This window comes from Schistocerca serialis, chromosome 10 (genome assembly GCF_023864345.2).
Source record: "Schistocerca serialis cubense isolate TAMUIC-IGC-003099 chromosome 10, iqSchSeri2.2, whole genome shotgun sequence".
Taxonomy (NCBI): domain Eukaryota; kingdom Metazoa; phylum Arthropoda; class Insecta; order Orthoptera; family Acrididae; genus Schistocerca; species Schistocerca serialis.
This window is the reverse complement of record NC_064647.1, coordinates 124,614,739-124,630,999: the sequence shown is the minus strand read 5'-3', so window position 1 is coordinate 124,630,999 and position 16,261 is coordinate 124,614,739. Positions and strand designations below refer to the sequence as shown.

Sequence of the window (16,261 nt, the reverse complement as noted above, 5' to 3'; positions counted from 1 at the left end):
GTCCCAATTGCATTGCCAAGCAGGGTCCCTTCCTTTTCCGAAATGAACCCGAGTGTCGTTGAAATTCAAACGCCAGCATTAAAATAATATAATTAGATTTTACTGCTTTAATTTCAAAGTTCACTTTAAGTATTCATAGCTGGCTACAATATTTAGGTTACACGAGCACAAATTAAGAGTGCAAGTTTTGTTAGCATATTTTAGCTTACCTGTGACTGCAGCTCAGCTTGGTACGTACTAAATTTTACTATTGTTAATTGTTCAGAATCATTTAATTCAAGTTCAAAGTTAAATCTCTTGCTTCTAAATTGGGTAGAGTCAAGTTGCTTTTGAAATGATTGTTGAGGTAGTCCAAGACTAACCGTATTTTACTGGATTTCGATGTGCTTAAGAAAGAAAGCTTCTTATTAATTTCAGTCACTAAATTAACTTTCGATTTTCCGGTTTTATTAATTCTTTTGCTAAATTAAGTCTGGGTGTAGCGAAATTTATTACTTCTGACAAACTTTCAGTTTTCACACTACACGTGTCAACCTTCAGTTGCCACGCTTCTAGTGCTAATTATATGTGTAATAACCTTTCTTTTTCAGTTACTATAGTAATTGTCCTTGGGACTGGCGACCGTGATTTCCCCCAAATCTCAAATATCTAATTGCCGCTAGTTAATTGTTAACGTAACGGCCGCACATTTACTTTCTTTATTAACTTTACCCCTTTTCAAAATTAATTTCCACCAGTTTCATTTGCATTTTTCCTTTCATTTAGATGTAACCCTTTCCTCCCTCTTTACCGACAGATTAACTTCAGTGACGATTGCTTTCCCAAATTTCCATTAGGTACACGCGGTTTAATTTTTCTCTGTCATTAAGGTCGATAAGTGAGGGGGAGGTTACACGTGGCGACCTGGTGACTGGACAATCTTCAGATTTGAGGTTGTTCTGGACACGAATTTTGCATTGTGCAAATCTCGTAACAAAGTACTGGTTACGAAATGGTCGATACGTCGGCGAGAATATTAGGGTGAGGAATCCTAATTAGATTTGAGATTTGGCATTTATATTGAAAAATATTAAAATGAGTGAAGGCAACAATTGCCAAAATTTGGTAGACTTGGATACGGAACAATCGGTCGAACAGTGGGAAACGCGCACCACGGTACCCATTGTTCAGGGGCAGGCGGCTAGCATGAAAGACGCGACCGCCGAAACGCAACAAAGAGCAGAAATGGAATTCCAAACTTTAGAAATTGTTTCGGAATCGGAAGTGAAAATCAAATCTGAATCCCTTGATGACGAATACGGGGGGACAATTAAAGAGGAAGCCGCTGCGGAAGTAAAACCGGTAGTTTCCGGGAATTTAACTGATTTATTGAATGTTTTGATTAACGAAATCAAGAGTCAATCGGCAGAAATTAAAGCTCTGTCTGCCAAGCAAGACGATCAGGCTGCCAAGCAAGAAGCTCAGGCTGCCAAACAAGAAGCTCAGACTGCCAAACAAGAAGCTCAGGCTGCCAAGCAAGAAGCTCAGGCTGCCAAGCAAGAAGCTCAGGCTGCCAAGCAAGAAGCTCAGTCTAAAAAAAATTGAACGAATGCTGGACAATCAGAACAAAGCTATTAATGTTGTTAACAACAATGTTGAAGTTGTTAACACAAAAGTTGATAAAATCAAAGACGATATTGTCGTGATTAATACCGAAATCGGTAATCTTAAACAGGAAATGATAGGCGTTCAGGCGGAAATTGCGAGCATAAATACTCGTTTTGATTCCGAAATTAGCAGAATCGAGATAAGTGTAGGAGACGCAGTTGCTCCGATCATCGAGAATAAGGTGACGGAACAAATTCAATTAGTGAGAGAAGAGGATCAACAGAAGGTGGAAACTTTAAAGGCTTTAGTATCCGAAGTAGATACCAAAGTGACGAAGCAGGCTAATACCTGCGAAGAGAAAAAGAGGGAAGTGGAAACGCTTGCGACACCCACTTGCCAAGTGATTACGAGGGTGTCGGAATTAGAAAGGAAACTTGACGAGAAACAGAGCTATGTGCCAATCTGTGCACATAGTTCGGAGTTGTTGACGAAAGAGGAGCGGTTCGACCCCTTGAAAAAAGGCGGTATACACCCGACGGATTTCATTAAAAATTGTGAAAGAGTTTTACCCAGATCATGGACTAATGAGAGAAAAATTAATGCCGTTATTGACGTGTTGGCTGGTGATGCCAAGCGTTGGGGCTTAAACCTCAACATTACGAACCTGACTTTTGACGAGTTTAAAAATTTGTTTCTGGCTGAATACTGGTCAGAGCAGAAACAGCAAGGTGTCTGGCGCGAATTTGTCGTATCGAGGCCTTTCGATGCGAATTCGCGCGTTTCGATGAAGGAGTTTTGTGAGGGCTGGATCCGCAAGTTGGAATATTTGCGTGATCGCCGCACGGAATCCGAAATAGTCTGGGAACTCTACAAGAAGCTTCCAGATGATACAATACGCTACATAGGAAGCAGTTACAAGACAATCAATGATTTCCTAGAAAGAGTTGAGGACGAGGACAACTGGCGCAATAATCGCGACAGTGGTAGAGGCCGTGGTAACAACAACGGGAACCACAACAACGATAACCATGGGAATAATGCATACCGCAATCTTGGCAGCAATAACAAAAATGGTTCAGGCCGTAATGACAATCGGTACAATGTAAATAATAACAGGAATGAAGGAAACCAGTATCATACTAGCGTGATACGGACTTCACAGAATAGTAATAACGCCAGAGGGTGTGACCAGCCGCCTCAGCAGCATCCAGGGAGCGTATCTGCTGGGACGAGACAGGGAAACCATTAGCCGCGCCGGTGAGGGGCCCACCGGGCGTGGAGAAATTTTGGCGGCCCAATAACAGGAGAAAACCCAGGTGTCATCGTTATCAAAATTCCGTATGGAATAATCAACGGCGGGAGAGTGTGCCAGTGTTAGGAGAAAGGAGTGCACCCACAAGTAGTAGATCAGCTGTATACACGGCAGTAGAAAAAACATTCACTGTCAGTGAGAACAATTTAAGTAGTGTTCCGGAAATCGATTATAAAGTGGCAGCTGTAATACCCACTGCGGAACTGGAGATTGAGTTTAAGAATGATTCGCAAGTGTTGAGAGAAGATCAGATGTCGGATAAAACGTCCGTCATTGAGCGAGGGGATGCAGAGAGGGATGAGGTCTGGTTAAGGCAGTTCGGTCGCTTATACGACGAACTAAGAGATTATAGGGGCCTGTACGGGAGAAGTGTTTATGGGGAGCGCGGGCAGGATTTGCCGCGTCTCGTCCCACAGGAAGATAGTAGTTGTGAAGTGATAGAAAGTTCTGGCCCTAACCGGCAGACTTTACTAGAAATAGTTGATGTTAATGGGGAGCACGAGCAAGATGCGTCGTGTTCCGTCCCGCAGGAGTTGAATGTTGAAGAAGTAACGGAAAGTTCTGGCCCTAACCGGCAGACTTTACCGAAAGTTGTAGTGGTAGAAGTAGCCGACCCATCCGACGCGAACATCCAGTTTAAACATTGCGACAGTATTAAGGAGAAAGATTACGAAAATTTTACTGATAGCCGGACACGATTGGTAGAAAAGCACGTAGATTACAGCGTGTATGAGGTTAGAGCTGACGTTATGCGGTCAGACGGTAGCAGTGTGGGTTGCGCAGATCCAGAGGAAGTAATTTCAGATGCTACTGGGCACATTCCTCCAGGTAGATTGGCAGATGAGATCAATCTGGCCAAAGAGGAATCAACGAAGGTGACAGTTAGTGAATTGATAGCAAAGCAACACTCACTAGTTGACGAGTTACAGGAAAAGGTTTCGGTATTGGAGGCGAAGCTACAGACTAAGCCTCAGGACAAACGTGTTGAAATTAAAACTATATGTGAAAAGAGGCTGAAAAAGCCGCCAGACAAGCCGAATTTAGGATCAAAGCCGGATGGTTTTTTCTGGAATGACCTGGATATAGACGAGGATTTACTGTGGGAAAATAATGAAACAGTCGAGGACAAGTGTAGACAGATAGTAGTGTCTGTTAATATGCACGACCTACAACTAAACGTGTTGATGGACACCGGTGCAGAACTGAGTGCTGTATCTGGGAAAATATTTGAGTTACTGAAAGACAGACCTGGCATCGTAGTTATGCCAGTAACAGGAGTGAAAATTATCGGTGCTACTGGGAAGGCCAGTAAACCGGTCACAAAACAGATTTTTGTCAACTTCGAGATATGTGGGGCACGATTTGAGCAAGAGTTTGTCGTCGTGCCAGACTTAACTACGGAAGTAATTATCGGGTTAGAATGGCTATTAAAGAATCGTGCAGTCATTAATTGCGAAAGCAAAACTTTGACATGTACGTCACAAGATAAAACAATAGTAGTTAGTTTTGACGAGGCAGGAGACTGTGTGCATAGGTAATACCAGCCTATACACATTGTTAACTGGCCGGATGCTATTGACGTAGGTATGAATCTGAACTACTGTAATGTGAAGAATCTCGGCATTGACAATAGTATAGAAAGTGAATTGGAAAGTATTGTAGACGGTGTCTCAAACGTAACACACGAACAAAGACGAGGCCGACTTTCCCGTACCTATTGCCATCTCAACCATAGGGCATGGGGCAAATATGAAGCAGAATTTAAGAGAATTATGAACACCTTGAGACATGAATCGACGGGATTTTCTCCAGAGGAAATCCTGTTGGATGACAGAAGTAAAAGTTTAGTAGAAGAGATAATCAAATTCCCTCCACGGATTAACAGTATTGGTGTGAAAAAAGATCGTTTGCGAGAAGTAATGAAGCTAAAAGCCGATGCTCGCACACGTCGTCATGACGCTAAAGCGCGTTTTGCTAAGTTTGCAATCGGAGACTTAGTACTTGTAAAAGCTCATGAGAAATCGAGCGAGATAGACAATGAAATCTCTAAATTTAAGTTTGTTTATAATGGACCATATAAAGTCATTGGTATACCTCACACAAATTCTTATTGCTCAGAGTATCCAAGCTCTGGAAAACTATTAGGTATACGGAACATTGTAGACTTGAAATTGTACCAACCTAGGATCGATTAATACCACACAATGGGTAATTTGTACAGTATGTAATATAGAGTGTAAGATTTAAGGATGTGCCATGTTGCGATGCTTTTGCCTGACCTAGAGGTCATTAAAGAACTTGTAATTAACAAGTAATTAATTTTTATTAGACGTTTTAACCAACTGAAAAATCCAAGCTGCTAGTTTAAGTTTTCAACTTAGTCACAGTAGATTAAGGAATGTAAATATGATTTTGTAAATAGCTGTAAGATTTCATAAATATGTGATTTACTAGTCATTGCCGATGTACTTAGACGCTGTTTTAAGTTTCAGGCTAGTACATGCGTGTGATGATGGACAGTGTTGAGTTATCCACTGTGATAGTGTTTATGGACTCCTTGAGATTACTCGGGAGTGAGTTTTTCCGAAAGAATTCAGTGAAACGGACGTTCTGGAAACGCCGTCACAAGGGCGAGTGAGATCAAGCGTGCCGCACACGCGGGCGCAACAATACTGGCGAGGCGAGCCGCTGTCGGCTCTTGTGCCGCTGTCGGCATTCATTGTACTTGCGGGTACGAAAGGCGGAATAGTTTTTCTTCCCGGACAGCTGATGTGAAAGAATTCTGCTGTCAATATTTATGTTTTTTTCGATCTACTGAATATTATTTTTTTGTTTAGCGTTAAGTGGATTCTCGTGACGAGAATATTAATTATGAAAAGGTTATATAAAATGTGTAGTCTATTTAATTATTTATTTGCGTATTTTGATCTACCTGTTTTTATGACCATGCACTCTAATTAATTTTGCAAATAGTATTCCATTTCTCATAGTGTTACGAATTTTAATGATTTTGGAATAGCTAAACCATTTTCTATATTTTCTATGAATTTTAATATGTTGTCAACCTGTTTTATTTTGTGCAAGATGACAGAGTGGAATAAGATTAGGAGTGTCTCCACTCAATTATTATGGTCTAAAAATTGATTTATGGTTAATTAGACGAATGCTAAATTTTGTTGATGTTTTGAGCATATGCATTTCCACTGATTCTTTTTTGGAACATTTTCTGAGTCTGTTTACGTTACACGAACATCCTCAGACAATGTGGGGCACTTCTAACGCCGGAAATGCATATCCTTCTATTTCCATCTATTGTACTATTATTTTTTTTCCTTGTTTTGTTACCTCAAGATATGACATTTCTGTCTCTTTATATATTGTAATTGTTTTACTGTTTGTATATATATATTTATGCATTGATGTCGATGTATAATTGGTTTGTTTTGTGAATATTATTTGTATTTATACGCTGGGTCTTGCCTAGGGAAAACTGCTATCGAACGATTACATCGATAGGTCGTGTGAAGAATCAAAGTGTGTAGGATCTTTGGTAGTGTTAACTCTGCCGCGTGGAGCGCGGGCAGAGCAGGGAGAGTCTGGCTGGAGTAGTGCAGTGGAGCAGGTGTGTTGTGTGATGCTCCCGCGAGTTGCCGCGCTTTCGGGGTTTGGCAGCATGTAATTGCGCTCGACTTGCGATGATAGTTTCTGACATGGTGTCGCGTACGGGAAGCATTAGCTGGCGCACATCAAGAGCCCGTTTCGTCTGGTGACCGTGTTGAGAAGAAGGCGCGCCAACATCCAGCTTCTGCAACAGCGACGGCCGACAATGAGTGACTGTCGCCACCTCCTCGATCGACGGCTTCAAACCTTCAATCAACCAACAAGGAAGACTAAAAGCACGTAAAGTTTCAGAACTGTATGGCAGACCTCAGCTTTTCAAATTGTTCCATTTGCCTCGCAAAATTACAGCAACTTAGCATGAACCTTTGTTGCTCATTGTCCCAATTGCATTGCCAAGCAGGGTCCCTTTCTTTTCTGAAATGAACCCGAGTGTCGTTGAAATTCAAACGCCAGCATTAAAATAACATAATTAGATTTTACTGCTTTAATTTCAAAGTTCACTTTAAGTATTCATAGCTGGCTACAATATTTAGGTTACACGAGCACAAATTAAAAGTGCGAGTTTTGTTAGCATATTTTAGCTTACCTGTGACTGCAGCTCAGCTTGGTACGTACTAAATTTTACTATTGTTAATTGTTCAGAATCATTTAATTCAAGTTCAAAGTTAAATCTCTTGTTTCTAAATTGCGTAGAGTCAAGTTGCTTTTGAAATGATTGTTGAGGTAGTCCAAGACTAACCGTATTTTACTGGATTTCGATGTGCTTAAGAAAGAAAGCTTCTTATTAATTTCAGTCACTAAATTAACTTTCGATTTTCCGGTTTTATTAATTCTTTTGCTAAATTAAGTCTGGGTGTAGCGAAATTTATTACTTCTGACAAACTTTCAGTTTTCACACTACACGTGTCAACCTTCAGTTGCCATGCTTCTAGTGCTAATTATATGTGTAATAACCTTTCTTTTTCAGTTACTATAGTAATTGTCCTTGGGACTGGCGACTGTGATTTCCCCCAAATCTCAAATATCTAATTGCCGCTAGTTAATTGTTAACGTAACGGCCGCACATTTACTTTCTTTATTAACTTTACCCCTTTTCAAAATTAATTTCCAGCAGTTTCATTTGCATTTTTCCTTTCATTTAGATGTAACCCTTTCCTCCCTCTTTACCGACAGATTAACTTCAGTGACGATTGCTTTCCCAAATTTCCATTAGGTACACGTGGTTTAATTTTTCACTGTCATTAAGGTCGATAAGTGAGGGGGAGGTTACAAACTGGAATACTCTCTTTCAAATTCTGAAGGTGGCAGGGGTAAAATACAGGGAGGGAAAGGCTATTTACAATTTGTACAGAAACCAGATGGCAGTTATAAGAGTCGAGGGGCATGAAAGGGAAGCAGTGGTTGGGAAAGGAGTGAGACAGGGTTGTAGCCTCTCCCCGATGTTATTCAATCTGTATATTGAGCAAGCAGTAAAGGAAACAAAAGAAAAATTCGGAGTAGGTATTAAAATTCATGGAGAAGAAGTAAAAACTTTGAGGTTCGCCGATGACATTGTAATTCTGTCAGAGACAGCAAAGGACTTGGAAGAGCAGTTGAACGGAATGGACAGTGTCTTGAAAGGAGGATATAAGATGAACATCAACAAAAGCAAAAAGAGGATAATGGAATGTAGTCAAATTAAATCGGGTGATGCTGCGGGGATTAGATTAGGAAATGAAACACTTAAAGTAGTAAAGGAGTTTTGCCATTTAGGGAGTAAAATAACTGATGATGGTCAAAGTAGAGAAGATATAAAATGTAGACTGGCAATGGCAAGGAAATCGTTTCTGAAGAAGAGAAATTTGTTAACATCGAGTATAGATTTAAGTGTCAGGAATTCGTTTCTGAAAGTATTTGTATGGAGTGTAGCCATGTATGGAAGTGAAACTTGGATGATAAATGTTTTGAGGCATCAAGGGATCACAAATTTAGCATTGGAGGGCAGCGTGGAGGGTAAAAATCGTAGAGGGAGACCAAGAGATCAATACACTAAGCAGATTCAGAAGGATGTAGGTTGCAGTAGGTACTGGGAGATGAAGAAGCTTGCACAGGATAGAGTAGCATGGAGAGCTGCATCAAACCAGTCTCAGGACTGAAGACCACAACAACAACAACAACTATCATTATATTTTCGTCTACCTTTACGTACGCTATTAGCCTTTCAATATCCTCATATACTTTCTCTATCTCTTCATCTTCAGCTTGCGACGTTGTCATGTATACCTGAACTATCGTTGTCGGTTTTAGAATGCTGTCACTGAACTGTTCACAGTAACACTCTCTCTGCCCTACCTTCCTATTCATAACCACTTCTGTTACACGACTTTCTGCTGCTGCTGACATTACCCTATACTCATCTGACCAGAAATCCTTGTCTTCTTTACACTTCAGTTCACTGATCCCTACCACATCTAGATGGATCCTTTGCATTCCCCTTTCCAGATTATGTAGTTTCCCTCCACGTTCAAGCTTCTGATATTCCACGCCACAATTCGCAGAAGGTTGTCCTTTCGTTGATTATTCAAGTCTTTTTCTCGTGGTCACCTCCCCCTTCGCAGTTCCCTCGCGGAGATTTGCATGGAGCACTATTCTGGAATATTTAGCCAATGCAGAAACCATCACGACACCTTTCTAATTACATGCCACATGTCTTGTGGATACAAGTAATGTGTTTTTAATGTAGTGGTTTCCATTGCCTTCTGCATCCTCTTTCCGTTGGTCATTGCTGTTTCTTCCGCCTAAGGCAGTTTCCCACCCCAAAGGACAAAAGAGTGCCCTCAACCTCTCACCGTCCCTCTGCCCTCTTTGACAACGCCGTTGGCAGAAGGAAGGTGACTTCTTATGGCGGAAGTCTTCGGACGATTATTAATCAATATTTGAGCAATGACGGGTTTCGAACCCGGGACGAACGACGTTTTGATTAACAATCAAAGACGATAGCCTTTTTCTTGTTGGGTGCGGGAGGAGTACGGTTAGTAGCCATTTGAACTGCATAAAAACATGTATCGAAACACGTGATCGAACAAGGGACCTTTAGATCTTCAGTGTAACGATCTCGCAGCTCTTTTTATGGGATCAGGTCATGGGCTGGCGGAGGCTGGGTAGGCAGGGCTCGCAAACCGAGGCCTGGCCACAATGTCTTCTTCCTCCCTTTTCTGGGAATGTGGTCCAAGGTATGAAATGGCTTTTTCTTTTTTTCTTTTTTTGTGGCTACTGATTTTCTTGGCTTTCGTAGGTGCAAAACGCAAACATACGGAAACTAAAGGTACCATTCGACACGTCTAAACGTAATAACGGCTCCCAACGCCGTCTAGATTAAGAGAGTTCACTAACAAAAAATGAATAAATAAATGGACCATTGGTGCAGTTTTGGTAATACCTGTCTACTGCTTGTTACATGGTATCAGCTTTTTTAGAATCGTATTAAAAAATCATTAAAGTGAGCACGCCTCACTTAAGACTTTCAGTCTTACTTACAATATTGCTTTGTTCATTTTAAAAGGTTTGAAAGTCTAAATCGCTTGAACTTAACATCTATCAGCTGGATTATACCGGGTGATCAAAATGTCAGTATAAATTTGAAAATTGAATAAATCACGGAATAATGTAGATAGAGAGGCACAAATTGACACACATGCTTGGAATGACATGAGGTTTTATTAGAACTAAAAAAATACAAAAGTTTAAAAAATTTCCCACAGATGACGCTTCATCTGATCAGAATAGCAATAATTAGCATAACAAACTAAGACAAAGCAAAGATGAGGTTCTTTACAGGAAATGCTCAATATGTCCACCATCATTCCTCATCAATAGCTGTAGTCGAAGAATAATGTTGTGAACAGCACTGTTAAGCATGTCTGGGGTTATGGTGAGGCATTGGCGTCAGATGTCGTCTTTCAGCATCCCTAGCGATGTCAGTCTATCACGATACACTTGCGACTTCAGGTAACCCCAAAGCCAATAATCGCACGGACTGACGTCTGGGGACCTGGGAGGCCAAGCATGACGAAAGTGGCGGCTGAGCGCACGATCATCACCAAACGACGCGCGCAAGACATCTTTCACGCGTATAGAAATATGTGGTGGAGCGCCATCCTGCATAAACATCGTACGTTCCAGCAGGTGTTTATCTGCCTGGCTGGGGATGATGCGATTCTGTAACATATCGGCGTACCTCTCACCCGTCATGGTAGCAGTTACAAAACCAGAATCACGCATTTCCTCGAAGAAAAAAGGCCCGATAACGGTAGATGTTGTAAATACAGCACATACCGTGACTTTCTCGTCGTGCAATGGAGTTTCCACGACAGTTATAGGATTTTCGGTAGCCCAAATTCTCCAGTTCTAGGCGTTGACAGACCCTCGGCACGGGAAATGAGCTTCGTCGGTCCACAACTCGTTACTCAACCAATCGTAATCTTCCGCCATCTTTTGAAACGCCCACACCGCAAATGCCCTCCGCGTCACTAAATCGCCAGCTAACAGTTCACGATGCCCATGGATTTTGTACGGTTAGCATCGGAGGATATGCCTAAATGCCAACCAAACAGTAGTGTATGGAATGCCAGTGCGACGTGCGACTGTACGAGCGCTGACTTCCCCGTGCATAGACGAACCCGCTACAATGTCCATTTCTTCCTCAACTGTCTCAGCAGCATTATGCCTTGTGCTCGGTCGGCCACTACGGGGTCTGTGGTCTAAACAACCCGTGGCTTCGAACTCCGAAATCATTCACGCCACAGCTTCATTTGTCAACAGACCTTTACGCGTTCGAATCCCCTTCCTCTGGCGATAGGATCGTAACGCTGAACCAGCACATTCCCCATTCTGATAATACAGCTTCACTAAAAGCGCCTTTTCATGTAACGTCAACATGCTGCGACTGCTGGCGCATCTGATTCTCTCTCTCATTACAGCTCCTTTTATACACGATTGTCATGTGCAGTCACTGACGTTTTGCTGTCCAGCGCCATCTGTCGGACATTTTGTGAACTTTTTTTTCGGTTCTGATAAAACCCCATGTCATTCTAAGCATGTGTGTCAACTTTTACCTCTCTATCTATATTATTCCGAGGTTTATTACATTTTCAAATTTAGACTGACCTTTTGATCACCCGGTAGATAAACCAAAAGGGAAAATGAGCACAACCAAATGGCGAATTTTTAGAGTCACAATACTCGTACTCACAGGCTCAATGTGTATTAGTAGTCCTGAAAATATTTAGACCAGCATTAATATCACGACATCCAGCAGAAAGCCCATTCCCACCTCTGCCTTCTGAAACTCCTGTCTGGCCGGACATGGGGATTGCATCCTTCTACCGTCCTCCACAGCTACAAATCCCTCATCCGTCCTATCATCTGTTATGCCGGCGTTGCCTGGATCTCCGCACCCACCCGCTTTTACAAGGCCCTTGAAATCTTGAACGCCATGTGCTCCGCCTTGCCTTCCGTATCCGCATTCCTTCCCCCACACGGCCCCTGTATGAACTCATCCCCTTACCACACCTCCTCCTGTTCCTCCAACATCTCCGCATCCTTTACATTGTCTGCAGGCTTGATCCCCCCCCCCCCCCCCACACTCTGGTTTCCTCCTTCCTGTCCAACCCCCAACCGTTTCCGCACCTCTATCGCTGTATGCCTCCCTCTCTCCACCTCCACACCCTCTGTCTCTTTCATCAGGGCAATTTCCAGCGCCTCCCCCTCCCTGATGACGCCCTGACATCTACCCCTCCTTCCAACTATAACCTGGCGTTGTTCGCCCCCTCCCCAGGGCCCCCTTTTTCCTCTCCCCTCCTTCTCCCAGAGCGGATTTTCGTCCTTCTGCCCCCCCCCCCCCGAGACCCGGCACCCCATCCTTGCCTATTTCCTTCCCACAACCCTCCCTACCTGGCCCTCTTCAGCACGCCCCTGCCCATCTCCCCCTCTCTTCCCCTCCCTTCCTCCTTCACTTCATCCGGTCTGCCTCATCTCCTTGCGCCTGGCAGATCCTCCATTTTGATCATCATCAGTCTGTCACGTCAGTGTTGTGTTTAGTGCTGTTTCTCCTGTGTGATTTTAACTGTGTGCTGCCTTCAGGTACGCTGTCAGTGTTTGCTACGTGCTACGCCATCCGTCGATACTTTCATGCTCCGGTCATACTGTGCCTTGTATTCTTGTAATTGTCCCAGTGTGTGGTTTTTTGTAAGCGCTACTTTTTTACGGTTTTTATATCCATTTTACAGTCGCCCCTTTTTTTGTCTGTTGCCTTCCGTGCTGTTCCCCCTTTTTTATATCTATGTTCATCATATTCTCTCCTTTGTATATTTTTAAATGTCTTCTATTTGTTTGTTCTATGTCTTTCGGCTGAAGAGCAGCACATATGCTGCTGCCAGCCTGCCCCGATGGGGAATTGAAATACAATAAAGAAAAAAAAATCAATATCCTTCTTCAGTATTTCTAGTATTGACAATACAACACTCGCCCTCTTACGGACATTATATTGGAGTGTAGACAGTAAAATGTGAGAGCCCCATGACACTCTCTCTCTCTCTCTCTCTCTCTCTCACACACACACACACACACACACGAATTACTTCCGTTCGTCGTATTGAGACCGACCTCTGCCGCGATGCAGCCCGCGTGCCACCAGTTGCCCGCTCGCGCCTTAGACACTAGCAACTGGTGGTAACTGGACCAACTTCTACAGCAGTTGCCTGCAGGAAAACGTACAGTGAGTGTGACGTGTGAGGAGCGTCCATTACCTTGCAAGGGTGACCACGAAGCGGCCTCCGGCCTCGGGCAGGATGTTGTAGAAGCCGTTGCAGAGCAGCGCCCACTGGAGCAGCAGGGAGGCCAGCAGCATGTTGAGGCCCAGCGAGCTGTACATGTAGCGGCGGGCGAACGTGCCCAGCAGGGCGAACCCGGCCAGCAGCGCCAGGTGCACCTCCTGGAAGCCTGCAACAGCCGACCAGCAGAGGCGCTGCCGTGCAGCAGCGTGCGGTGGGGCAAACACGATAACACAGCCAACCACACACCCATAGCCCAACGATTGTTAACTGGGGGAGTGTGCAGAAGAGACTATGAGCGTTGACAACTGCAAGGCAAGTGTGTTTCGGGCCATTTCTTTTTTTCGTCATCAGTCTACTGACTGGTTTGATGCGGCCCGCCACGAATTCCTTTCCTGTGGTAACCTCTTCATCTCAGAGTAGCACTTGCAACCTATGTCCTCAATTATTTGCTTGACGTATTCCAATCTCTGGCTTCCTCTACAGTTTTTGCCCTCTACGGCTCCCTCTAGTACCATGGAAGTCATTCCCTCATGTCTTAGCAGATCTCCTATCATCCTGTCCCTTCTCCTTATCAGTGTTTTCCACATATTCCTTTCCTCTCCGATTCTGCGTAGAACCTCCTCATTCCTTACCTTATCAGTCCACCTAATTTTCAACATTCGTCTATAGCACCACATTTCAAATGCTTCGATTCTCTTCTGTTCCGGTTTTCACACAGTCATTGTTTCACTACCATACAATGCTGTACTCCAGACGTACATCCTCAGAAATTTCTTCCTCAAATTAAGGCCGGTATTTGATATTAGTAGACTTCTCTTGGCCATAAATGCCTTTTTTGCCATAGCGAGTCTGCTTTTGATGTCGTCCTTGCTCCATCCATCATTGGTTATTTTACTGCCTAGGTAGCAGAATTCCTTAACTTCATTGACTTCGTGACCATCAATCCTGATGTTAAGTTTCTCGCTGTTCTCATTTCTACTACTTCTCATTACCTTCGTCTTTCTCCTATTTACTCTCAAACCATACTGTGTACTCATTAGACTGTTCATTCCGTTCAGCAGGTCATTTAATTCTTCTTCACTTTCACTCAGGATACCAATGTCATCAGCGAATCGTATCATTGATATCCTTTCACCTTGTATTTTAATTCCACTCCTGAACCTTTCTTTTATTTCCATCATTGCTTCCTGTATGTACAGATTGAAGAGTAGGGGCGAAAGGCTACAGCCTTGTCTTATACCCTTCTTAATACGAGCACTTCGTTCTTGATCGTCCACTCTTATTATTCCCTCTTGGTTGTTGTGCATATTGTATATGACCCGTCTCTCCCTATAGCTTACCGCTACTTTTTTCAGAATCTCGAACAGCTTGCACCATTTCATATTGTCGAACGCTTTTTCCAGATCGACAAATCCTATGAAATTATCTTGATTTTTCTTTAGCCTTGCTTCCATTATTAGCCGTAACGTCAGAATTGCCTCTCTCGTCCCTTTACTTTTCCTAAAGCCAAACTGATCGTCACCTAGCGCATTCTCAATTTTCTTTTCCATTCTTCTGTATATTATTCTTGTAAGCAGCTTCGATGCATGAGCTGTTAAGCTGATTGTGCGATAATTCTCGCACTTGTCAGCTCTTGCCGTCTTCGGAATTGTGTGGATGATGCTTTTCCGAAAGTCAGACGGTATATCGCCAGACTCATATATTCTACACACCAAAGTGAATAGTCGTTTTGTTGCCACTTCCCCCAATGATTTCGTGCCAAAGGGGCGATAAAAGGAAGTAATTAACCTTGTACCGTTATTGAGCCGTGGCGGCTCATATCGACAGTGCCACTCAGGTGGTTTATCTTTCCTGCCACGTTCAGGGCGGTAAGCAGCGCCCTCTGGGGCCTACGCGAGGAGTAACGAGGCGACGTCCTGTGTGGGGTGTGCTCCGGGACGTGGTGGGAGACGGTTGTCGGGTTGACGCAGCGAGTGTGGAACCGGACCTACCGTATGGAGATATACAAGTTGGCTCTGAACGGAAGGCGCCGTAGCAAGCAGCGCGAAACGGGCGTCCTGTAATTTGTGTGAAGGAGTAACGATTTTTGCATTGGATGTCCCAGTGGTTCCCGAGAGTTGCGGTGGCTGCTTTCGGAGAAGAGAATTGGTAAGAGCTTTGTGTCTACGCTCTTTTCCGTACGATGTTGCTGCCTGCCGTGATAAACGGGTGAAAATCAGGCGCTTGTACTGACTATACGGGAACTGACGTAAAATTACATTTGTGATTGAGTCTCACTTGTACTGTGACAATTTAGAGGCGAAAACTGTGGTGGTCATTAGGTCTGGTTCTTTGCTGTGCAACTAAGGGAATTAGTTATTTGGGGTAACTGAGGGAGCACCATTATCTTGGTCTAAGTGATACGTTCTCCACGTTTTGTCTATGCCTTTGTGAATCGAAATCGTGGGGTAGTACACGTTTGAGTAATTTACTATTGTATTGATGGTTATGTTGTAAAGACTGTTCTCTGGTGTGTTAAATCACACTCTGATTTGTAGCCAATCTAAGCAGAAGTTACCATTGCTACTTGCTTATGTGCTACTGTCCTTATGACTGGCGTTGTTTGTCTTTTGATTGTGGGTGTGTTCACGATTAAAAAAAATTACGGCTACTATTCATAAGGGTTGTCTAGTAAGGAAATTGCTTAAGCTTTTATCATATGCTGGTCTGTTTGCCTATCACATTGGCTTTCTATGCAGTAAGTGAAGGAATATGTATGGTGGTTCAAGATTGTAGGCTGACTAGTATTTGAACTGGTGTTGAGGTTAAGGGCGAGATCAGCATCCCGCAAACCCGCACGCTGTGCGTGGTTAAATGTTCCGCTGTTCTCTGTTCTTGGATTGTGTAAGCATACGTGATGAGTGCATCGCTGTAGTTTTTCGCGTGCTAA

The 16,261-nt window shown here is 43.3% G+C and overlaps 1 protein-coding gene across 1 annotated transcript in view; it reads right to left on the bottom strand.

The window, feature by feature from the left end:
• LOC126424596 (ammonium transporter Rh type A-like) overlaps positions 1-16,261 on the bottom strand; it is a 188,116-nt gene that overhangs the window by 125,840 nt on the left and 46,015 nt on the right. Inside the window, exon 2 of the mRNA XM_050087336.1 lies at positions 13,306-13,498. Within this exon, the coding sequence (XP_049943293.1) occupies positions 13,306-13,498 (193 nt within the window). The remainder of the gene's footprint in view (positions 1-13,305; positions 13,499-16,261) is intronic.